This window comes from Phyllostomus discolor, chromosome 7 (genome assembly GCF_004126475.2).
Source record: "Phyllostomus discolor isolate MPI-MPIP mPhyDis1 chromosome 7, mPhyDis1.pri.v3, whole genome shotgun sequence".
NCBI lineage: Eukaryota > Metazoa > Chordata > Mammalia > Chiroptera > Phyllostomidae > Phyllostomus > Phyllostomus discolor.
In genome coordinates, this window is record NC_040909.2 from 133,672,272 (window position 1) to 133,697,992 (window position 25,721).

The 25,721-nt window shown below is 51.5% G+C and overlaps 1 protein-coding gene across 1 annotated transcript; it reads right to left on the reverse strand.

Moving 5' to 3' along the window:
• Positions 1 to 2,850: 2,850 nt before the first annotated feature.
• Positions 2,851 to 25,660, reverse strand: HHLA1 (HERV-H LTR-associating 1). The gene is made up of 17 exons (XM_028534058.1): positions 25,582 to 25,660; positions 24,464 to 24,523; positions 22,540 to 22,542; positions 22,442 to 22,495; positions 20,607 to 20,687; positions 19,994 to 20,077; positions 19,813 to 19,896; positions 18,022 to 18,105; positions 16,347 to 16,403; positions 16,159 to 16,245; positions 15,338 to 15,577; positions 11,718 to 11,948; positions 9,551 to 9,619; positions 9,159 to 9,233; positions 7,101 to 7,257; positions 4,624 to 4,706; positions 2,851 to 2,894 (listed from the first exon to the last, which is right to left on the reverse strand). Exons 1-17 carry the CDS (start codon positions 25,658 to 25,660, stop codon positions 2,851 to 2,853), a joined length of 1,572 nt encoding a protein of 523 aa, XP_028389859.1.
• Positions 25,661 to 25,721: the final 61 nt, after the last annotated feature.

The following is a 25,721-nucleotide window of genomic DNA, read 5'->3' on the forward strand; positions in this document are numbered from 1 at the left end:
GGGCTCCACTGTAAGAGGCCCCGTTCTGAGCCTCAGGGAGACCCGGGCTCTAATCAGAGAACAAGGGCTCCCCTGTTCTGCACCTCCACCACACCTCAAAGGCTCAGAGGCCCAGGGATTTTGTCTCAGGGTCGTCCGGGGCACCCTGGGGGTTGAAAGACAGCTGAAAGCCGCAGGGGCTCTCCTGAAGGGAAAGAAGGCTGGCTTTGTCTGGCCCAGTTAATTCTTCAGCGAGATCTCGGGGTTGACCCTTCCGTGTCCTTGGCCTCAGGCCTGGGAACTTGATGCCTCCCTCCTTTAGGGGTTTTCTGCCCCAGCTCTGGGGTGGGGCGACACGGGGCTCTATAATCAGACATCTTCTGAGCCGGTGCCAGGCCTGTTACTCAGTACCTGCAGGACACTAAGCTCAGTCTCAGTCCCAAGTCCATTACCTGGGGACGGTCCCACTCGCATGGCGAGGATGAGAGAGTCAGGGAAAGCGTGTGGGACGGCAGTGGGGCTGGCCACATCTTAGTGCCCGCTCTCCTCTCCGTGGCCACCGTGAGAACGGTGTCCCTTCACAAGAACACACACGTGTTGAGTGTCTATCCCACACCACGAGTGTTCTCCCAGGATTTTGTCCGGACCATCCCTCCAGCAGCAGCAGGAGGGGACGTCAGCTCCATTTACCGAGAGGACAGTGGGGGCATCGAGGGTGAGGTGCTTGTCCCAGTGCACGTGTGATGGGACCGTTCTCGGCTCAGAGGTTAGCCTGGCTGCGAGACCTGTGAGTCGTTCAGTCCTCTCGGCTTCCTGGACAGGGGGGGCTGGTCCAGCGGTGACAGCTGGGGACAGCTGAGCCTTTACAGAAGCCGCTGAAGGGTTTCCCCGAATCGTTAGTTGTCCTTGTGCACTGAAGCTTTTGCTTACAGATTGTGGATTGTTGCCCAGCACCTCACACGCATCGAGGGAGGAAGCTACGCTGCCCCGGCCTCTCGCACCAGCACAGAAGACACGCCGTCTCCCAGACTGTTCCCTCCATGGGATACACGGCCCCGTGAGCATAACCCGCCCTCCCAGTGTTCCAGAGCGCGACGCCTGCTCCACGCTACGGCATAATAACACGCCGCACAGTTATGTGGTTCCAGACGTTTCACGGAGCTTGTGAAGGTCCGTTTCCTCCCGCTGGTCTCCCATGGGGTATGTCGGCCTTACCACTGTGGACAGTTTGGGCCCAGTGATTGTTTGTGGTGGGGACCGACTGTCACTGTTGGGCATTTCCTGACATCCTAGACCTTTACCCACCGGATGCGGACAGCGGCCTCCCTCCCCAGGTTGTGACAAACGAAAACGTCTCTAGAAATTGTTGCACGTCCTTTGGGGTTCCAGTAACTCCTGACCGAGAACCGCGGGCCTCCAACACCCCTGGAGCTCTGGCCTTTCTCTTCTCTGTGGGTGGAAGAGGGTGGGAGCAAAGGTTTTGCCAGAACTCAGACACGAGAGAGAAAAGGCTGCCACGTGCGAGTTCCGAATTATAAATGGCATCACGACAGCACCTGCATTCTCGCTTACACACCCACGCACAAGTGCCCCTGATCAGAGGTAGGAAGACACAGCCATGTGCACATTCAAACTCACAGGAACTCTGGGCCATGCCAGACAAGCTAAGCTGAACATGTGATTTGTCGTAGGGACCTTTGGCCGAAGGTCACCATGTGATACCATACGGTGTGAGCCTGACCTCTGCAGCAGCTGGACGATGAGTCACCAAGGTCGGCCACGTGGGCCATTCATGCCTACAGGGCTGACCCCCAGTAACAACCCGGCACCTGCGGCTTGGAGGAGTTTTCTGGTTGAGGCTACTCAATACACATGGTCCCACATCACTGCAGGCCATACACGTGGTCCCACACCACTGCAGGCCATACACGTGGTCCCACACCACTGCAGGCCATACACGTGATCACACATCACTGCAGGCCATACACGTGGTCACACACCACTGCAGGGAGAAGACGTCCCGTCCGTGAAACTCTGCTTGGAGGGGACAACGGGAAGCCGGTGCCTGGGCCCCGGGAGAGCCTTCCCTCTGCACCTGTTCCCTCGTTGATCTCAGTCTGCGTCCTTTTGCCGCCATAAGAGGAAAATGTGGAGACAGCAACTGTTCTGAGTTCTGCAAGCCCTGGTGGCGCACCATTGATGCGGAGGGTACTGATGGGGACCCCCAAGTACAGATGAGGAATCCAGGTGAGACATCAACAGAAGCAGCTTTCTCCACCTCCTCCCGAGGGAAGATTCCCGCTGCCGCCAACTCCAGGGGCTTGGGAGACGGTCTGGTGCCGCGGTCCTGCGGGCCTGACGAGCGGCACGCACCCAAGTCTGAACTAGTTGTGCAGAGAAATCCCGCGTGACTCTCCCCAGAGTCCAGGGTCAGTTTTCCTCATTCAGCTTTTTGTTGTCTTCCGAAGGTCCCAAGTTTAACTCACTTCTGGTACTGCGTCAGCCCAGTGCCCGCACTGGTTCGTTGGTGGCAGTGTGTCCTCTTCCGCTGTGTCTCCAGCCTCAGAATTGCTGCAAGCACCATGGGAGTTTCTTGGGCACAGATACTGGGTTTCCATGACCTCAGGCAGGCAGGAGAGTTGGCATGACTCCTGCCTGTGAGCCTTTTAACATGTGGCCTTTCGCCTTCGCCATCTTCCACGGAGTCACAGGAGAGAGAGAAATGCTACTTCCAAAAAGAACCGCTTTCCGTTAGCTGATAATCTAGCTGAAGCTTGGTGGATTCTGCGCAAATGCGACCGACGTGAGCCGGGGCCAGGGTGGAGAGACGTCGCCCAGTTTATTGATGGGTCCCCTTGGTTTCCCGGGGCCTCACACAGACTGGCAGATAGACTCAAGGCATCTTTGCTTTAAGGCTGGAAAAGGACGAAGAGGGAGCTCAGGTACTGAGAAGGAAACGCCACCCCAGCACTAACTCCGACCGCACCAGGCTCTTCCGGAGGGCGGGTGTGTGCAGCGCTCTGGACAGGGAGCCCCCGGGCCGCATTCCTTCCACTTGCGCCACGAGAAAGGGCCGGGGCAGGATGCCCCTTGCGGGTTGGCAGCAGGATCAAGTCTAAGGCAGCCTTGGTTTTCCCATGCTCTGTTCAATGATGTTTTCTAACACCCAGCTGTACCTGCCTCATCTCCCCAATGTGCGTAAAGCTAATCCAAACTCATTACTGTGTCATCCAGTAAATGTACTAGGTTGTTTGTGTGGTGATGTTAATGTGATGAGAACGCAAGAAGAGCTACTGAATTATAAGCAGTTGGCAAGATTTCTCAGTTCTTCTACCTACACCAGGTAAAGGGATTTCTCTCACTACTGAGCCTCCCATGCCTCACTCCCAAGGCTCGGCTTTTGTGTTGCAAGAGAAAAAAAAAGGATGATGATAGGGAGAGAAGACAGGAGAAGTGGGAGGGTAGGTTTGCATAAGAAATAAGGGGATGAGTCCCTGGCTGGGTAGCAGCTCAGCTGCTTAAATTGCCGTCCCCATTTGCCAAGGTTTCAGGTTCGATCCCTGGTCAGAACACATGCAAGAATCAACCAATGAATGCGCAAATTATTGGAACAAGTTGATGTCTCTCTCCCTCCCTCTCTCTCCAGTCAATCAATTAAAATATTTTTAAATGAAATGAGGGAATGTGTTTCAGAGGGAAGAAAGTATGAGGCAAAAGGAAATGAAAATGAACCGAGGTTGCATCTGGACACCAAGGCGGAAGCCAGGAAGCTTGATTTTAGGAGAGGTGTCGAGTGGTAAGTTGGGACACACAGCTTAGATAAAGGCTTTGAGAGGGTAGCTGTGGGAAGGAAGAAATCACGGGCAGCAAAAGAATAAGAAGAGTCTCTAAGAGGTGTTGTCATGGTATTCATCCGTTGTTCCTTAAGGGCCACAGGGAAGGAGCTGGTAACTGGACTGTTTGTGTGAAACATGGCCAGGCCTGGCCGTGGGAGCACCTGGCTTACACCTGGGTCACATGGGGGAGGCCTTCTCCAGAGCTCAACACGGTACCCTGAGTTTTAGAAGAGCAGAGTCCCTTGACCAGAGAGGCTGGGTGGACGGCACAATGAAATGGCCACACGCTGGCTTTAGGCCCCGACAGACTACGTCAGCCCCTGTGTCTGCAGGAGAGGGAGGAAAACAAGCGGATGATGCCGCGTGGGCTTTGATGCCCTGGGGACGAGTGGGGAGGGACCACACACACCCCTTCCAGCAACTCCCGCTGCCCCTGTTGCTTGACTTCCTTGTCCACACTAGCTCTAGCCAAGAATTAGACCGTCTCTGTGGGTGTCGTCTTCCATTTGATTCTCTGTTGCTTATTTGTGTTTTAGCTTAGGTGGGACTCAGGAAGGAGAAAGTCACACACAGGAAACGACAGTGCTTGTTCTGGCTGACTCCTGCTTTTTTTTAAAATACCTTATTGCAAACATCAAACTGTTAAGTGAAGGGGACCCAGTAGTACCCTAGACTCTTTCTGTCTAGATTCGTGATGGCTAGACGAGAACTGGACCCTGACTCAGGCAGAAAAGTTACTCCGAGTTCTAGAGCCTTTTCATAGCTGCATTTCTGGCCAAGTCCCAACACAGCCCCTCGGCATACTCACTGTGGGAGCGGGGCACCCTGTCCGCCCTCTGACAGATGTACGTCGCATTCTTCAGAAACCAGGAATAATATTCGAGACAGAACCTAAAACGTTAAATCAGAGTAGAGAGCCACCACTACTTTCTGTTGCGGTTGGAAGACAAGCAGAATTTTAAGAAGTCATAACGGACAATTCTTCCCAGCAAAGACCCCCTTCTCCATCTTTACAGGGTGTGGGAGGGGAGGTGCGGGATGAGTGGGGAAAAGCGTACACTTCAGAGTCAGAAAGGCTTGTTTTTAGTCCTCGCATCACTACTCACGAGGATGCGTGACTTCGGGCTGATTTCCTAATTCTCTGGGCCTCAGCTTTTCCGTCGCTAAAGGAAAGGCTGTAACAGAACCTACACTTCGGAGGATTAAACGAGATGACATTTGCAAAATTCCTGAACAGCGCCGGGCTTGTGACAGGTGCTCAGGAGAGGATGATCCCCATTTATTTGTGTGTTTGGGTGTGAGAGATGGAATGAGCGTGCAGGACATTATGGTTAAAAATGCAGCAAAATACTCTGCAAAATAACATCCTGCTCTTGGCCAGTGCCCGCACAACCAAAGGGCCGTGGGGAAGACGGCACCAATCACATCACCAGGAGGAAGGGTTTGCAGGGCTGGCCACAGGACCTGCTCACTGTGGACTCGGAATCCACTTCCCTTTCAATCCCTCTCCTGAGGGGGTGAGCCCGATGTTCCCTAACTTCTCTTCCACCTGCATCACGCTGTGATTCTAGCACACTCTGGGGAGCAGCTAACTACTCAGGCAAGTTCGCTGTAAAGACTCCCCAGGTCTATCACTCTCAGTTTAAAACTGAGGAAACTGAGGCTCGGAGATAAGTGGATTCGCCCAAGGACACATTGCTGTCGAGGGGGTGAGCTGGATTTTAACCCAGGGGAGCTGCTCCACGCGGGAGCACACTCCCCTTCTGTAACTAGGCAGTAAGACCCGTGTGGGCTGGGACCCAGCTAGGAAAAACAGAACCCAAGTGGTTCTAGAGAGGGAATTTATAAAGGGGTCAGAGGAACTCTAAAAAGGTTAGAAAAAAGCTGAATTGGCAATATTGCTTCATGGAGGAGTAAAGGGGGAGAAAACCCTTGGCTTCTCCCCTCTACTGTCCTCCCGCCTCCTGCCAGAGTCTTCCACTGAATGAACTCCCAGGGGCGGGCTGCAAAGGTGTCTGGGAAACGGGAAATGCACCAGTCAGCATGCCCCGCCCCCCACCACCTTGAGGAGCAGACGGGGAAAACGCAGAGTGGATCTGAGAGTCAAGTGGGAGGACGACCATCGCCAGGGCTAGTTTTGTGCTGAGTGTGTGACCTGGGGCCCTCAGCAGGACATCTCAAAACCTTGACATGTCAAGCACGGTCCATAGCTGACATGGCCACTGGGTGTTTGGCTACTACATTTCTAGGATGCCGGAGGTGAGGGTCAAACTTGGCTATGGGAGTGGATAAGGGAGCAAGACGCCGACAACCCCAAGTGTATCTTCGTCAATCAGCAACCGCTGAGTGCAGCCTCGCAGGTGCTGTGCAGGAGCGATAAATAGATGGTTTCACTGAAGCTCACCCTCACAACCATCTGGCAATGTGGGCAAGGACGCTGCTACCCTTCTGCACGAACGGAATGCCTCCACCGTGCTTGCCAACACCCTTGGGTCTAGGGATCTTGAATATTTCCCCCTTTGGGTGGAGGAAACAGCCACAGTCATTAAGGGACCTGAGACCAGAGCCAGAAAGGGGGGGATGGAAAAGGCTGCCAACCTGAACTTGAGGCTCAGAGGCAGTGGCGAGTGGAGACTGGAAAAGCGGAAGGATAGAATGAGCAGACCTTGACAATAACATTGAAGATCTGAGAGACTGGCCTCACACCAGGGGGCGGGACTCTCGATCCCTGTTGTTCGGTTCTGAGTTTGCAGCCAGGAATAAGGGTGCTTGACAAGATTAAGGATCCAGAAGACAGACTAGCACACCAGCATCCCAGAGCAGGAAAGGGCCCACACCCGGACCTTCTTAATGGAAGATCAGGGTCTGCCTTCTCATTTCCTTCTTACCTACCTTCTCCTGTGGCCTGCCAATGACTGCTAGGGGGTTATGAAAGAGCTGTCATTTAGATGGGCACGTCCTCTGGTTGTTGTTACCTTCCAGGCTGGTTGAGAGCCACTCAAAGTCCTCTGTCACCATTCCAGCAGACAGGACACAGCGACTCCACTACATATACTGTGTCAGGCTCTGCACTTGGCTCTGGGGACCCAGAAGTGAATGAGGTTCCACCCTGGCTCTCCAGAAGGTGACAGTCTAGTGAAGAAACCAGCAGAGGGTCTATTCCCTGAGGCACCCCATCACCCGTCTGTGGACTCGTTAAGGCCTGGCCACCTGTGGCCTGCAGAGAAGCTGGGCAGGACGGGATGCGTATAAAATACCAGGAGAGCAACATGGAGCCCAGCTTACCTCATGGCCTGCGCCCTGGGCTCCCTCCTCTGGCTCATGCAGAGGCATTGCTGGAAAAATCGGCACAGCTCCATCAGGCAAGGGTTGAGGTTCTGGGAGGCCAGGGTGACAGGGACAGCTGTCACGGCCCCCTCTCCGAGGAGCCGCCGAGGACACCCTAGGAGACACATTCTTAGACCACTCAGATCAGCACAAATGTAACAGCCATCTTCCCTTTGATTGACACTGTGCTAAGTGAATCGAGTCCTGCCCCTGCTCTCAGGTGGCCCTGAGACAGGCAGGTAAACGTGGCATTGCTTCGAGGCTGCCCAGTAAAGCTGCAGGCCTGAGAGACGGGGGGAGGAAACGCGGGGATCCGGCTCCCGGAGGGAATCGGAGACGGTTTCACTGGGGAGTAAACATAAACAAGGACCTCACACACTGGGTGGGCTCTGGGTTTAGATAGAGCTGCGCTCAGAACAGAGTCACTTTCAATATGTAGGACTCACTCGAATTGCTTAATGAAGGTCACATTGTCTATCTGGAAGAATCATTGCACAGAAAGTGTAAAAATAGGCATAACGCAGTGCCTGGCACACAGCTGGAGCCCGGTAAATATTCATTGAGTGGAAGAATGAGTGAATGCCGAAAATTGTGTGGGATACTGTGTTTGTTCATGAATGGGCAGAACATTTACTGGAAGATGCCAGAACTCCTTATTTTATACTTAAATTTCCCATTGGATGGATGGATGGATGGATAGGTGGAACTATATAGGTAAAGATAGACATATAGATGTAGATTCAAATAAAGAATTACTCATGTAGATACAGGTAGGGTTAGGATTAGGGTTAGGGTTAGGGAGGCAAGGCTCTGTGGGAAAAGACGGTAATGCTGGGAAAAATTGAAGGCAGCCAGAAAAGAGGAAGACCAACTAGGAGCTGGCCCAACTCCGTGACAGAAGTCACTGGCGGGCCCATGCAGGGGTGGCGCAGGCCGTGAGGGCCGGACATGTGGACGTCATTCATTCACGGGGTCGCCAGGGGTCGTAGCCGACTCCGCGGCACAGAACAACAAAGGCACAGAAACAGAAAACTTGTTTTCTCAAGGTCGGTCTGACGACCGCCGCCATCTGCACCGCGACTGGGTTTCTCCGGAATCCCTGGGGAAAGAGAGGGCTATCATTTCCTACGGCGGCATAATCGCGTCTTTGTGTCTGCAAGGCCCTCTCACCGCGGCCGAGGGCGGGCGGAGGCGATCTGCGGTGATATGAAAAGGGAGGCTGTGTGCAGGCTCCGGCGACTTAATAATGCCCCGTTGACACACGGCTGGGCGGTTGGGGGGCGTTCGGGAAAGCAGGACAGAAAGGATTCGGGGCTGGGAGGGGCCTGCAGGCCCATCAGATACGAAGGCCTCGCTTTGCATTGGTTTCTCCCTGGTGGGCACAGAAGGGAGGAGAGCGAGCCACGCACAAGCTGGGGAAACGCCGCACACACCGCAGAAACGGGGCGCCCTGAGCCTCTGCTGACCCAGAGCCAGGCTTGGGGGAGCGTTTCCTCTAGAACTTCAGAAAAGTGTGCAAGGGTGGGGAAGCCAGGGTGTCCTTTAAAACAGAAAAAAAACTGCACCCAGAAAATGAGCGTTGGGAGTTGGAGTCACTCCGCACCCCCTTCTTCTTCTGCTGACACCGCGCTCGTGAGAAAACAAGTTCCGTCTGCAGAGCACGCGGCCCGTTCTCAATAGGTGTTCACTCAGTGCAAGTCGACTGAATTAAATCGCACGGAGCGCTTTAGCTCCGAATCACCTCCACCCACATTATCTCCTTTCAGACAAAACCCTGTGTGGGAAAAGGACATTTTTAGTGCCCATGCAACTGGCATTCTCGCTCCACAGCTGAAGGCACTGAATTCTGGAAGCTGAGTGAGTGCTGGGGGCCACCTCACCAGTAAACGGGAGACCTGGGATTTGAGTCCCAGCGGTCCAGCTCTGAGTCGACCAAACCAACCTCTTTTTATTATCCTGTGCAACCTCGTCCAGAACAAATAAAAGCAACAGGAGTGACAGGGCGCTGGTACGTACTTGAAACTTGAACTTGGTGGAGTCCAAGGATCAGGGCTGGCTCTTCTCCAGGGGTAAGTGGCCACAGGAGATCACCTACAAGGAGCACAAATGGCCTCAGAAAATCCAAATGGAATGGACTTGGGTTATACACACAAGCAGAGAATCATACCACCTTCAGGGTAAAGAGTTCTTGCAGCCTATAGGAAAATTGTGGCCAAGAGAGAGGAAGTGACTTATCCAAGACCAGAGGGCAATGCAACTGACAGCTAGGCATGGTTCTCCTGCTAGAACCACTGAAGCACAATCACCAGCTTAGTCTGCCTTCTGGCATCGCACCCCACTGCACCCCTGCCCCAGAGCTCTGTTTCCTGCTGTGGTGCTGGGTTGCTCTTCCCAGCGCACGTTCTTACCTGCCTGTGGGTACCTGGGGGCCGGGGCCTTGGTCGGACTTGGAGTCTGTGTGCCAGGGGTGAAGGTTCCTGGAGGGAGATGAGACAGAGGTGAGCCTGCACTTCTCAGGGCGCCTGATTGGGAGCAGAGGCCCCAGGCCACCAGCCCTGCCCTGTGCCTCCCATGTTGGTTATCAAGCCGGGTCCCTGGCAGGGCACCGAGGATGCAGAATTGAGTGAGAAACAGGAGCCACAGCGGAGGCTAGTCCCAGCAGTAACTGCGACCCAGGGTGCTGGTGCCACAGGAAACCCACTAATGCCGGGCACTGCCGGGGAGTGTCCTGGTGCTGCCCAGGCAGGGCCCAAGCACAGGTGCTCCTGGGCAAAGGGAAGATGACATGCTTTTCATTCATCTGAGTCTTGGGTACACACACTCCTTCCCCACCTTATAGGTGGCCTGTCCTCTTTTTTTTTTTAAGATTTTATTTATTCATTTTCAGAGAGAAGGGAAGAGAAGGAGAGAAATATCCATGTGCAGTTGCCTCTCCTGTGCCCCATACTGGGGACCTGGCTCACAACCCAGGCATGTGCCCTGACTGGGAATCGAACTGGCGACCCTTTGATCCACAGTCCACACTCAATCCACTGAGCTACACCAGCCAGGGCCTGTCCTCTTCACAGCAGAGCAAGGGCTCATCCTTTCGATCATAAAGTCCTGGTTTAACAGCCACAGGGCATGACCCTTGCTGTCAAGATTCTGGACTTTGGCAAAACCAGCAAAGCAGCCTCCTTATTAAGGAAGCAGCACCTGAAGAAGAATCTCCTCCATTTGAAAGACGACAAAACCAGGACTCAGAGAGATCAAGAAAACTCCATCAGGACACAGAGCCACGGCCGAGTGAGGCTTTCGACGCGGCCGTGTCGGAAGTAAAGACCAGGGAGCTTGGGCTGTGCTGGCTGCCGCCGCCCGCTGGCCAGGCCCAAGCACCTCAGTCTTTCTTTGTCCCCAGGCAGTGTGCAATCCACCGATGAAGGCGATCACGTTGGTTTTTCCGGATCTGTCTGTGTAATGCACTTTATTAGTGTAAAGTCCGGGCTTTATGTTTATGCCCATTAAAGTTCATCTACTCCTTCCCCTCCATTTCTTAAGAACTTCAAGAAATTCAAAAAGTCTTAAAGAAGCACGCTGTGTTTCAGGGGGACTGGAGATGAAGGACACAGGCCCTTGAGGAGAGCATTGTGCATGGGGGAGGAAGGTCAAGTTCAGGGACATTGACAGCCCGGGAATGAGAACTGGTACTGTCCATTGACTGGGGAGCAGTGTGGCAGGAGGCCCTCTGGCTGCAGGATCAGAGGGAGTGATTTTTAAAATAAAGGAACAAAAAATAAATAAAATAAAATAAAGAAACATTTTTGTATAATTATAGAATTAGAAAATATGAAAAATTCCCAGCTTTGGAGTAAAGAAAAGTACAAACCTTATCTACCTCCCAGACAGAGTCCAAGTTAATGTATTGTGAATTTCTTTTCAGTCTTATTTGGTTTTGTGTTCTGTTTTCTCTGTATTTTTATCACACACACACGCACACACACATAAATACATACACATAATAGAGCTGGAATCACACTTGATCATTTTTAGGTGCCTTTAAGAGCCCAACCCTTCCCCATATGACATATTACATACTACTACTCTAATCGTATTTATGTATGTAATTGGTGTGTACGCTGCATTATACTGCATGTACATGATGTGCGTGTCATAATAGAATAACTTTACTGTATAGTAATACTATGCCACAAAGGCGGTTGAATTGTCTGGAGTGAGCCATGCTGGCTTCTTGTGGTCTCTCGGTTAACGGACAGTGAGAAGGGGAAAGGGAGAAAAAGCTGGCAAGAGGGAACATAAAAGGGGGGGTGAGAAAGTCCTGTGAGGAGGGGGTTTTCCTTCCTTCCTTCCTTCCTTCCTTCCTTCCTTCCTTCCTTCCTTCCAAGTGGGAAGAAGGGAGAGATGGGGTAAAGAAAAGGAGAAGAAAGCATTTCCGCTGTGATTTTTAACTGTGTTGCTCACATGCTTTATTGCGTTTCTGCATGTGTATTATATTTCAAAAATTTAGAAGAGGTTTTAAAAGCAGATGCTAAATTTAGTTTAGAAGTGGGGGGCTCGGGAGAGAACGTCCTCTCTTACCTGAGGTCGGGCCGGCGGGGAGCGGGCTGGCCTGTGTCCTGGCAGGGGGCTCAGGGAGGCTCCGTGTGGCCCCGGGCTGGGCCGTCCTCTGGGCCTCTGCAGGCGACGCCACTCTGGAGGGAAGCGGCTCCCAGGGAGGGCCCCCAGGTACTTCCTCACGGGTGGTCTGAGCCCAGGGCCCAGGTGGGCCGGAAGCCCAGGCCTGCCTTTTGGCTGTCGCCCTCCTGGTACCTGCACAAGTGACAGTAACGGGGCATTTATATGCTTCACCACTTTGATTCGGATATAAAATTGATAAGACGCCGAAATGTAACCACAGGGTACATGCAATGTGCATGTTTAATACAGATAATCTAGGGACTTAAATGCTACCAAGAACTGAAATAAATGGATCAAACCAAACATTATTTTCCTAACTACCAACTTAAAAAAAAATCTCCAAGTCCCTGGGACACCTAAGCAGTCAGCTGGGGGGTGTGTTTTGGGGAGAGTGGGCTTTTGCAATGTGATTTCTAACCGTGTGGAAGAGTGGAAAGGGTATGGGGTATGAGTGAGGGACCTGGGGGAGTGACTTCTGCTCCTGCTTTTTCCATGCTGTAAACTTTGGTGCAAGTTACTGAACCCTTTCTAGTTTTCTCACTGAAACGGAGATGATCATAATAATACCCTGCAGTATTGCAGGACAGTTATTAAGACAAATCTCCCTTCCTTGGTCTCTTAGAGCACCGCTAGAGTCTCCCTCCTTCATTCCCACGGTAGGAATTAAAATTCATTTTTCCAAGTTTTGCAAATCCAATTCCCTTGGAAGTTTTAAACCTCTACGTTAAGCTGAGAACAGTTGCCATCTTCAAAATATTTGGGTATCTTTTCCAGAAAACGGTATATTGTTTCATCGATTTAAATAGTCTTTTATGCTTTCATTAAAGTTTTGTAGCTGTTCTTACATAAACCCAGCACTTCTGTTAGGAATCCCGCTGGGCATTCTGTCATTTCTCTAGCCGTTAGCAATCCCATCTTTGCTATGCCGCAAAGCTTTCTGGTTGTGCGTGTCCGGGTGCTGGCTGCTGTACTAAGGGCATTTCCAGTTAATGAAGTTGGATCCTTTTCCCCATTCTTGTGTCCCTGCTGCCTTTTTTTCCCCCCATTGGAAACCCCATTCTATTCTCCCCCTTATTAGTCCAGCCCCTGCAGCTGCCTCTCGCGATAGCAGCTGTCTCTAGAGACGGTACCTGGCCAGCAAGCTCCCTCTGAGACAGTACCTGCTTCTCACCATAGGGCCCAGCTCGGAAGCAGCCTCTGGCCATGATGGCTGCCTGTTGTGCTGTTGTCTGGCCCAGTAAGTGCCTGTCACGTTATCATCCAGCTGCATAGCTGCACGTCATGAGATTTAGGGGATTCTAATGTAGTGTGTGTGTGTCTGTGTGTGTGTGTATGTGTTTTGTTATTGAACTTATTTAGGGTACATTGGCCAATAAGATTATATAGGTTTCAGGTGTACAGTTCTGTAATACACCCTCTACATGTTGCCCCCCCCAAGTCAAGTCCCCTTCCATCCCTATTTATCCCCCTTTGCTCTCTCCTACCTCCCCCAACCCCCTCCCCCTGGTAGTCACCATGCTAGTCTGTGTCGATGAGGATTTTCTGTTTTATTTTATGTTTTGCTTAATCCCTTCACCTGTTTCACCCAGCCCCTCTGCCCTGTCCCCTCTGACAACTGTAAGTCTGTTTTCTATAGCTGTGAGTCTGTCTCTGTTTTGTTTGTTAGTTTATTCTGTTCATTAGGTTCCACAGAAAAGCGAAATCACATGGCACCCATCTGCCTGTCTCTGGCTGGCTCACCCCACCCAGCATAACACTCTCCGGGTCCATCCACACCTCTGAAAAAGATTTCTTTCTTCTTATAGCTATGTAGCATTCCCCTGTGTAAATGTACCACAGCTTTTTATCCACTCATCTGCTGAGGGGCACTTGGGCGGCTTCCAGATCTTGACGATTGTAAATAATGCTGCAGTGAACATAGGGGTGCTTCTGTTATTTTGAATTAGTGTTTCGGGTTTCTTCCAATAAATTCTCAGAGATGGAGTTGCTGGGTCCCAAGGCAGTTCTAGTTTTAATTTTTTCAGGTATCTTCATACTGCTTTCCACAGTGGCTGCACCAGTCTGCATTCCCACCAATATAGCAGAAGCGTTCCCCTTTCTCCACATCCTCGCCAGCACTTGTTGTTTGTTGAGTTACTAATGATGGCCATTCTGACAGGTGTGAGGTGATATCTCACTGTGGTTTTAATTTGCAATTCTCTGATGATTAGTGATGTTGAGCATCTTCCCATATATCTATCAACCTTTTGTATGTCCTCTTTGGAGAAGTATCTGTTCAAGTCCTTTGCTCATTTTGTAATTGGATTGTCTGTTTTGTTTTGTTTTGTTTTTGTGTTGTGTTTTATAAAATCTTTGGATATTAACCTCTTATCAGATGTATCAATGAATATGTTCTCCCATTCACTGGGCTGTCTTTTCATTTTGTTGATGGTTTCCTTTGCTGTGCAAAAACTGTATAGTTTGATGTAGTCCCATTTGTTTACTTTTTCTTATGTTTCTCTTGCCCAAGGAGACATATCACAAAAAATATTGCTACAGGAAATGTCCAAGATTTGACTGCCTGTGTCTTCTTCTAGCCTGCTGCCTAACTCTTATCAACTCTTACCTCCGCAGGGAAGCCCCTCTCTGGGCTCGCCAGGACAACAACTCTGTGTAGGCAGGGTTGTAACTAACTACCTGTTTACCTGCCTACGTCTCTTTCCCTGGCCTCTGGGCTCAGGAAGGAAAGGGGACATCGACAGAGTTGTGCCGTTAACAGCTAGCCTGGTGCTTGATATTAAATATGTGTCTTGATAAGTGAATGAGTGAATGAATGAATGAATTCTGATGATTCTGGTCCGTGGCTGGGGCTCACGGAGACAGTCCTGACTCTTACTGAAAGAGGTAGCTCAGTTGTATCTTATTTCTAAATCAGTAAGCATGCCTTTGTGTCTGCAGTAACATCACCTCCGATCGTGTCCTCAGAGATGGTGGGGAAGGAGGAACCTCCTGGCCCGCCATCGGCGGTAGCTTTTCCCACCGACATCATCATGCACATGTTCTTGGCACCACTGTCCAGCCAGCGACACGCCAACCTACTCCTGCCATGAACTGTAGAGTGCATTTCACCATTTCATGTGAATGTCAGGAGAGACGTTGCTACATGCTTTGCTGAAATAAAAATACCTCTTTTCCACTACAATATATTTGAAGTATGTGAGATATTTTCATTGGGAGATGCTGGGTGCAGGGCCCTAGGGAACTCTCTTTCCTGTACTTGCAACTTCTTGTGAGTGTAAAACTATTTCAAAATTTTAAAAATTGTACAAATGAACATTAGAAAACATATGGCAATGGCACCTGGCTTGGCTCGTCCCATGGAACCAAACTGGTTGGTGCTGATGTCTTATTTAAGGGAGACTGATGAAGAAAGCGGTTGGGAAAGAGAGGAAAAAGGGAAGGATTTCACTTATGTAGGTGAGCCTAGAGGGAACAGGAGGGCAAAACGGGACAGGAGAGGAAAGGGTGAGAAAGCGTCTTACCCAGGCCTGGGAGGGTGGGAGAGATGCTGCCCAGCATGGCCGTGGCCTTGGCGAGAAGTTCGGGCAGCCTGTCCGTGTTCACGCTCTGCTCTCCCTCGGAAGGACGCATTGTGTCTGTCCTGGGAGAGGTTCTCAGAGCAGACCCGCTGGTGCTCCGGGCTATGCGTGGGGGGCTTGTCGGTGGCAGCGTTTGCTGGCTTGTGGGTGGGAGGTTGGAAGCCACGGCTGTCCCCCTGGTAGCTGCACATTCAAGGGGACAGTCAATGACAGCTTTAGAGTATTCGTCACTTGGAACATAAAGAAGTGTTGTGTCACTGAAGGCTCATCCATCACACAGCAAACATTTAAAACACAGACATTCAAGCCTTACTTGGACCAGCACCATTTGTCACCCAAAAGAGGGATTCTCCTTGAGTGACAAATCAATCCAAAATATCAGTCTCTGAATAAGCCATGCGAAGAAGCACAGTGAACAGAATGCAGACTTGTCAGGAAAAAAGTGCAAGGCAATAGGGAGCAGAGAGGACTACGAAAAAGACAGGAGAAAGGTGTCCCTCCTACTGGGGGGGAATCAATGGGGGCAGCAGCTACTCAACACCAGTTGCTTGTTGCCATGGGTGAGGGGAGGACCCAGGGTTGCCAGATCTTTTGCAAAAGAGGGTGTATGTATCTATTCAAACATTTTTTAAATGGCAGGATCCTCCCATTTTAACACAGCATAGCTAAATAAAACACTTGCGGGCAGCATCCAGCCTTCAGTTTGCTTGGAGGGGCCCTGGCCTGGAGACCCGAGAGCAGGAGTGTGGGAGGCTGTCACTCACCCGGGGCACCAGACAGGCTGCTGGTGAATGTGTAGTTGATAACCGGAGACCCCTCGGCCGCCTCCCAGAAGTCCGACAGGTTCCTTCCTGCAAAAGCCCCACCCGCGGGTTCAGTCCTGGGCGCGTCGGAGAGCGGCCGTGTTTCCTCTCAGCCCAGAGGGCTCGTCAGAGGCGGGCTGGGGGCTCACCCGCCTTGCCCGTCATCACGCAGATGAAGATGCAGTCGGATGCATTGGTCTGACTCACTGTAAGACAAGAGCACGCGGCCAGCCTCAGCAGCGGGTCTGCGGCTGGGAAGTCTTGGGTCGAAACGGAAAGTAAGCTAGAAAGCCCTAGCAGCTCAGGATGCTGTAGGAAAACAAGGCGAACTTTTTACTTGGAAGCTAAGCTTGATTGTCTAGGGACTCTGGGGGGGGGGGCTGCAGCATAGTGTACTGGCTAAGGGCACAGAGTCTGGGGTCAGCCCCCTCGCTAACAGCATCGCTCTGCCACCCCCTAGCTACGTGAACAAGAGTGAACAGCCTGGCTTCTCTAGGACTCAGCTGACCCATCTTTAAAATGGCAAGCATTTTAATCCCGAAGTCCCTTATTGGCGATTTCCAAATTCCCAAATCTCTGTAAGATGGAAGGTGTTGTGTCGTGTTGCTACCAAAACTCATCTGGTGGCCAACGCTGACTTTACAGTGAAGCGAGTTGCAGCCTTGATCCCACACCGTGGAAGGGGTCAGCCCTTCCGCTAAATGAATCCGGGTGTCTGTGCCGGCGGCATGCTGTCCTGGGTGCTGCTGGAGGTCAGGCGGGGTGCAAGCACCCTACTAGACCTTCCAAAGTCTGAAAGCTTCGGAACTCCTAAATGTATTTTTCCCTTTGGAACGTGGACATATGGTCACATGTCCCTTGTCCGAGGGCTGTGACGATCCAGTGAGATGTGCGTGACACTCTGCATTTGGTACGGGATGGATAGAAAAGCCCAGTGAAGAGTCCTAATAATTACTGTGGTCGCTAAGTTGCTACCATTGTTCTATGAAGTGCCATAGTGACGAAGAGCATGAACTTCAGACCCAGATCGCCTGGGTTAGAGTTCTGTCTCGGCAGAGTGATCTCGGGCAGGTCACCCAGTGTCTCTGTGCCACGGGGTCCTCACTCGGAAAGTGAGGGTGAATTGGAGGTCAGTACGGCAGCTCCCCGGCAAGGGCGCAGTGAGGATCCAGAGAGGGAATACGTGGGAAGCCCTTGGAGGGCTCCCTGGCACCAAACAGTACCTATTATCATTATTTCTCGCTCTCCCCATCTCCCCGCTTCTAAGACCAGAGTTTCTCCAGTGCACAGGAAACCATCCTCCTGGCGAGTCCAAGTGTGGGCTGGCAAACGGATCCATGCTTCGCCAAGTGGGTCCCCAGGGGAATGTATGTGAGTCGCCCGCAGGTTATGTGGGGTCACCTTATGAATGAGGAACGTCTCTCTCTGTTGCACGTCAGACATGGGCTTAGGCTCCACGTAGGTCTAAACCTGAACTCTGAACAACCTTGGGCAAAACAGCCAACCTCTCGGAACCTCAGTTTTCCCATCTTTAAGATGGGAGCACAGCTGTCCCACAGAAGCTGTCTTCTTGAGGCTGACCCGATTTCCCCCAGCTCTGAGCCCCGGATTCTTCCTCCGGTTTGAACACCAGGAACAGCTCCGATGGGAAGATGGAACCTTCGGATACTGGTGGTTGAAACAGGACACACTGACTGTCTACAGAGAACGTGCACACTCGTGTTCCTGGCCGCCTGGCCTCCGGCAGGGCTGGGGCAGAATGCTGGGTCTGAGTACCCTCCGTGCGTGATCAGAGAGACACGCCCTCCTCCTGGACAGACACACCTGAGAGGATGGAGGTCGACTTGAACATCTCCGTCAGGTAGCTGGTCGAGTTCCCAATGAAGTCCACCAGCAGGGCTGTGAAATCTGGAAGACAGATCGGGGGGGTTTCAGTTTCTGACACTCGGCTTCAACTTCGGAGACTGGAAGGGGGAGAGGCGGTCGTATTTTGATATTTCAGAGCAGTTTTACAAGTTGGATTCGGTTCAGTGATTTGAGGAATATTAATAATCACAGACAGAAATACCACTAATTTTTTTTGAAGTCTTAATTTCAGGCAGGCAGAAAACTCTGGGATCCAGAATTTTAACCCCCTCTCTCCTCCATTTCCCTGTTCCCCCAAACCCTTCTCTGCCAACGCTGAAGAGCTGTGTAAGGCCCTATTGTTGAATAGTGGCTTTTCCGCCATGTGCCCTCACCCCTCGTCATCCTGCGCACTTCTACGTGATCTGCAATACCCTTCCTGTCTCACCCCTCAATTCTGAGCTCGTTTCCCACGACGCTCTGTGCTGGCATGCCTGCTGCAGCACACTGGCCTCTCCGTTCTCATGCTGCTGCCTGGGCTTTTGCTTGGAATGCTCTGTCCCCAGGTATCACAGGGCTGTCTCCCCACTTCCCACAGGTCACCCCTGAACCGTCACCTCCTCAGAGAAGACTTCCCTGACCTCACGCCGCAGCCCTCCCACCACCACTTCCCTGCTCACCATGCCCCCGCTTGATTGCCCTCACGGCCACACTATTGGCCGACACACGGTGTGTTTGCTCTTCAGTCCTTACCTTTCCATCCCTCCTACACAACCTAAGTTCCGTGGGAGCAGGGGGTGCCCTCTTTGCTCAGTGTGGCGCCCCCACCCCCAGAAGAGTATCTTCACTCAATAAAGAATTGCAGAATAAAAAACTAAAAGAATTGTGGAATGAAGGAATTAGTGGCAAGAGAGTAGTTTTCAGTCTTATTTTTAAGGATTGTCTAAATATAAGGACCATGTAATACGTTTAACTTTCAACTAGAAAACTAATACATGAATAACTCATTTAAAAATCAGACAATAGAAGGCCCCCTTACTCAATACTTTTCCACCCCAAACACGCACACTCCCATCTGCTTCTCAGAGGTCATTGCCCACCCACCTGGTGCCCACATAGGTATGTATGTTTTCATCGGTGACATTGTATTCTGCGTATTATTTGGTAACTTTCTTTTTCTGATTAAGAATGTCATGGAAGCCCTGGCTGGTGTAGCTCAGTGGATTGAGCGTGGGCTGTGAACCAAAGTGTCACAGGTTCGATTCCCAGTCAGGGCACATGCCTGGGTTGCAGGCCATGACCCCCAGCAACCACACATTGATGTTTCTCTCTCTCTCTCTCTCTTTCTATCTCCCTCCCTTCCCTCTCTAAAAATAAATAAAAGTCTTAAAAAAAAATGTCGTGGTAATTTTTCCCTATGGAGACCAAACCTGGCCACCCCCATTCACTTGTATTGTCTCCGATTGTTTTCAGAGGTTTGTACCGTAGACTACTGGACCATTTTCCTAAGGACAGCTATTTAGCGTGTTCTCAGGTTTTGCTATTAAAATAATGCTGCATGAACACCATGTTCTGGCTGCTCTGTGCAGACGTAACTATTTCTCTAGGGGAAAACCAAGAAAAGAACTTTCCGGGACACATTATTTAGGCATAATAGATATTTCTTCATTTCTGTATCACACTCTAAGATGAAAAAATGAATTCAAACTTCTCTAAAAGAGCACAGGCAACATCAGGAGAGCAGCGAGCTTCGTGGGTCGTCCCACCCACCTGACAGGTCATTGGTCCGATTGTTCACGCAGTAGCAGTGCCGCGTGGGGAACTTGGCCGGGTCCACCGTCCTCAGGTGGGAAACTGGGGAGGGAAGCAGCCCACACAGCAGTCCTGGCACACAGCCTGTGCCTGCCCTCCTGCCCGCCGCCCACCACTGAGGCCGCCCAGAGGCGCTCACTGTTGTAGATGGCCACGGACACCTTGTGGAAGGCGAAGGAGCTGTAGGAAGTGATGCTCAGCAGGGAGAAGAACTTCTTGCTATCTGCCAACGATACCGAAATAAGGACACAGACAAACGCCTGCTCACAGGAGCAAATAAATGAGAAATTTGTGAACGGAGAATAGACATGCATAGTACAATGCACACATAATAAATAACAAACATGATACAAACCGAAAATAATAAAATCAAATACAAGCGAATAAAAAAAATGCAGAAACACACGTCCCTTGGCTAAGCTCCCTGACCCGTCTGTCCGGAGGCTCCAGCAGCCCCCTCTCTCATTTCTGTGTCATACTCTAAGACGAAAAAATTAACTTGGTGGAATCAATTAATGCCGGGGCCTGTGGCCTACTGGAGCGCAGCTCGCTCTGCACGTGCTGGCGAGCCTCCTTCTCTGGGGTGTGGTCACTCGGGTCATGGGTCAGGCAGACAGCACCGCCTCCACCCTGAACACGGAGACGCTGGGACACGGAGGCGGGACATGCCTGGCCCAGGCCACAGAGAGTCCAGACGCGAAGCTGGCCTGAGACCCGCCTGGGCCTGGGCTGCGCTTCGAAGAGAAGGTTACCTTTCAAAACCCTGCTCAGCATGCCGTTCACCACCTGCGTCAGGTTCAGTGCCGACAGATCCACCGACCTCGCGGGCAGCTCTGGAAGAGAATGGGTCTCATCTCCGACGTCCGGGCGGGTGTGCCTCCGCTTGGGACACTTTCCGAACTCCCCACCCCCACGGTCCCTCATGCTGGGCGCCAGGAGCGGGAAGAGGAAGGGCGGTTCAAGCCCTCAGCAGGGGACAGTAGCAGCGTTCACGGTGACAAGTTAGAGCAGAGGGGTGAAGTCTGGGTGCAGTGCAGGAACGCTGACTTGAGGGATACTTTATCCCTGCACTAAAGAGAGTGGAGATCGGGGGGACATGCTTCTACATGTATAAGGAGAAGCCCAAGGAAACGGCCCAAGGCCTCACACGCCGGATTTGGAAATCACCGCCCGTTTGATGGAGGTGCTCAGACCTTGCTGAGCACTGGTGTCCCTGGAAAGATGTATATTTTTTTTCACACCGCAAATCCCATGCTTGGGTTCCATCCTCAGAGATTCGTGTTTAATGCATCTGGGATGTGACCCAGATATCAGGACCCAAACCAATGGGTCAGTCAATCAATCACTCCTCACCCAGATATTGGTAGCGTGCAGCCAGGCGGAGAGAGGCTGCTGGGTTAAAATCCGCCTTCTCCCAGCTCTTCCCTGAAGTTTGACAACAACAGCTTTTACTTAATGCTCATATACCACGTGGCTAGAGCAATGCGAAGGCTGGCGAGATGCTGTTGTCTCTCTGTGGGGGTGGAGTGGGGGCCAGAGACGTGGGGGAATTCCCATGGAGCCCTGGGTGGGGGCAGGAACTCACCTATGGTCTCCAGAAAGAACCCCCCCCCCACACCTTTTCCTGCCTCCCCTCTCCTCTAAGACCAGACACTGGGAAGAGGAAAGGCTTCAGGGGAGAAGTGGGAGCCCCCATTCCTCAAGCCCCGCATCACTGGAGGACCCTGGGAGTCCTCTACTGTGCGGCCCACAGGCCAGTGACCATGAGAATCATGGGGGACGGTGTGAGAAAGCAGAGTCCAAGGCCCTGCCCCAGACTCCAGTCCCCCTGGGCTGCGTGTGGCCTTGAAATGCACATCTTCACAGACAGGCAAGGCGATTCCAATCCAGGGGCCTAATGCACCCCACCCCTTTAGTAAGTCAGGAAACCGAGGCTCAGAGAGGAAAAACAACTTGCCTAAATGTGCACAGCTGCGGGGTAGCGAAGGGGTCAGGCCCCACTTCCTAGAGCTGCAGAGCACCGGCCTTCCTGAAATATCAGGCCACCTGCCCACCCCGCAACATTCATGGCGTCAAAGAACAAAATATCCAAGGAAATTCTGAAATGCCAAAGGCATTCTGCCGTTCTTCATTCACTCAACAAATGCCCACTGAGAGAGCCAAGTGGAACCCTAGGTGCTGGGTGTACAGAGGTCAAGGAGAAGAACCAGGTCTCCTCCTCTGAGGGCTTCTGGTCTGTGGCTCGGGAGGGAGGAGGGAGGGTCCCGAGGACCTGTACCTGAGGGGCATCGGACAGGGAAGCATGGGAGGCTGTGAGCGCCTCTGCCAGGGCACCCCACCTGGTCAGGGACCCCCGTGGAAGGGACTCAAAGCCGAGACCTGAAAGACTCACTGTTTTGGACGAGGGGCTGTTGACTCCTATAGCATCTGTTACTATTGTAATTGCAATGATTATTCTTCATGTTGCATTCCCATGGGGCAACCGCCTTATACCCGTTCTACAGGTGGAAAAGCCAAGGCCCAGAGAGGCTGAAAAACATCTTCCCTAGTTATAGTGTCACCATCAGGGTTTAAGGCTGCCGGTTACCTGTTGCACCGAGGAAAGCTCCAGCTTTTTCCTTCTTAACTTCTTTATTTGCCGCTGAAATACAAGTTCTTGTGAATCAAACAGCATCGTGGAAGCACAGCCTCACGCAGCTTACCACGTCCTGACAAGTCCTCTTCTCCAGTAGCCCCTCTGAAGGGTCAGGAAATCGAGGCCCAGAAAAGGGAAGGGATGTCCCTCATCCCCACATCTGGCCAGTGGCCTGGTTCCCCTCCCCGAGCCCTGGGCAGCCCCTTTTCTTCTTTCTGCGTCTCTGGCTCTGACTATTTCAGCTCCCACATATAAGTGATATCATGCAGTATTTGTCCTTCTTGCGTCTGCCTTATTTCACTCAGCATAATGGCCTCCGGGACCACCCACGCTATTGCACATGGCAGGGTGGTCTTTTCGGGGCTGAAGAGCGGGATGATATCCCATGGTGTGCAAACACCACATTTCCTTTCTCAGTTCAGCCGTGAGTGGTCACTTAGGTCGTGCCCTGCTTTTCAAGCACCCTGTTGAGACTCAGGTCCAGGTGATTTGGCCTTTCACAGATTACCGGGCTTTGGGGTTAAATATTGGCATTTCGGGGTTAGAGGTAGGTGGGGGCCATGGATCCCCGCTTCTGCAATATGGCTGTGGGGGATCCTGGCTGTGCTACTACAGACGGGAGTCTGAGACATGCATTTCTGAGCAAGCAACTGGGCCGGACGCAGCCAGGAAGCTGTGCTCTGGGGCGGGGGCGTTGCTTCTCCCCTCTCAGGGGCTCTGAGCGGCACTCCGCCTGAGCAGTCCCGGCTGCAGCAGCCACCCCGAGGTCCCTGGGGGCACTGAGCTCCCTTGCTAGTGCCCTGGCCAGGAGGCAGAGCCCTCTGTGCAGGTGAGGGACTAGGGTGGTCTGGGTTGGGACCCCCGGGCTACCGGGAGGCTAGAGGCTGCTGGGCCTGCAGCATCGCCGCGCCCATCAAGCCAGATGAGGGCCCTGTGCCATCTTCCTCGCCGGGAGCTTTTCTTAAACACCACTTTTTTTCCCTGAAAAATAATGATTTCCACCACTCTGTTTTTATCATTACAAACCCGTGGGCAGATTTTGATAACAAAATTTGAAGTGTGACTTAAACAGCCCTGAAGCAGGGATTTCTGGACAGGATGCTATCCAGAAGCATTTTCCAAATAGATTTTCAGACAGAGCACCTTGAACTATTCTCTTTTTTGGGTAAAAAGACCACCACCGTAGTGACTGTAAAACAGAAGTGTTGGCCCTTTCACGCCTGTTCGTGCTCAGTGTTCATGCCGCCTTTCATCCTTTGCTTGCCTGTAGGGCAGACTTGTGGTTAGCATTTCAAGGGGAGAAAATTGGAGGCTCAAGCAGAGAAAATATTTATTGAAAATTACTCTCCTTAGACACAGGACATCGGTATAACTGGTACCCTATGGGGCCGGGAAGTGGTGAGCTGGGAGCCATTTTAACTTCATATACTTTGTACCGTTTGCATTGCGAACCACATAAATGTACGAATTTAAAAAAATGAAAATTTCAAAATAAAGAGTAATTCCCATCTCAAGTCCCAAAAGCAAAAGCAGGCAAAAAAAAGAGATGATCAGTGTGTTTAGCGAAAAGCTAGGAGCAGAAGTCCCGCCTCTGACTCCTAGCGTCCTTTACATTGGAATGCATTCACTGCCTTGCTGCCCGCCACTCCAGACCAATCAAAAAAGGAAAAAAAAAGAGGCAAAGAAAGATGAAATTGTTACAAAGGTGATGATGGCATATGACAATAGCTCCCATTATGAACTCTTCCGTTGCTAATAGAATGTCAAGGTCTTTGTGGATTTAATAAGATCATGAAAACCCAGGAATTCCATGAACCCTAAAGCAATGACCAACCCATAGGAGTGGTAACTGCGACTGTGGGAGCTTGGGATACAGATACAACCCCCTTCTACAGGTAAAGGGAGTGAGGCTCGGAAAAGCCAAAGAGCTCACCTAAAACAGTATGAGCACGGGAGGAGCACCTGCCCATTTACCTGTTGTAGGTAAGAAGGTCATCACGTTTTCCTTCCTGGCTTCTTCTTTAACAGCAGACACTAAAATACAGAAAGTTTCCATCAGAAAAATTATAACTCAGACATGACCTCGGAGAGAACTAATCCCAAATACTCACGTTAAAGACAGAAAATTATGGAATGGTGAAGCAACTTGCTGAAAATACCATACATAGTTTGTCCATTCATCCAATCATTCAGTCGTCTAATATTTATTGGCCACCTATAATAATACTAGTGATTGATAACATGATTCAGCTGCTGGACTTGAATAGGCACCGTGTGTGTTAGATACCAAGGCAGGGCGATGAGAAACGGATATATGGACTCCATCCTTACGGAGCTCATATTCTGCTTGGGAGGGCAGACAGCAAGAAAATGAAGACTCGGGATACTATTATAAACAAGGTCAGATACTTTGAAGGGCACCTTGCAGGTGTGTAACGGGGAGCCCAATCCAACCTCGGTGATCTGAAAGCTGTCCCCAGGAGGTGACACTCAGCTGAGGTCTGAGGGTTGCACAGTATCTGAGCAGGTTAACTGGCTGAGGGGTTATTCAGAGTGCAGCTAGCATGCGCCCGGGGTCTGAGATGGGCATGAGTGTGAGCTGAAAGAAGTGTGAGAGGCCCACAGTGACAGAACCCAGAGAACGAGGAGGTGGGGGCTGTAGGAAGTGGCCTCAGCGAGGTGGGCAGCGTCATGCCGATCATGTAAAGGGCTGAGGACACTATCCGAAAGGAAGTAGGAAGCCATTGAGTAATTTTGGGAGAGGGCAGAAATGAGGCAGGCACTTGGAAGGTGACCTACTGAGATTCATGAAAAGATCAGGCAGGCTGGTGAGTGGAGAACAGATCGTGGAGAAACAAGACAAGAAGCAAGAAAGCGAAGACGGTGGTTTGGACAAGAGTGGTAACAGTGGAGGGGAAGATGATTCTGTCGCATAAATGACACCCGATTGCAAAACATTCAGGGACAAAACCAGAAATGGAGACTTTACTATTGCCATTTCGGCCAAGCTCCTTTAGGATTCTGGCTTGAAATGTTGGCTGCTGCCAGTCTTTATAAAGAACAGACACTCGTCGAGCTCCGACCGGACCCACCTGTGTTCCAAAGGGACAGGACACACGCGAGGCCCAGGCACAGCCTCGCCGGAGCACCGTGTACCGGGAAGCCCGGCATGTCTGTGATGGGCTAGGCCACCTGGAAACAAGCAAGCAAGCAGCGTGAAGAAACGGGGTGG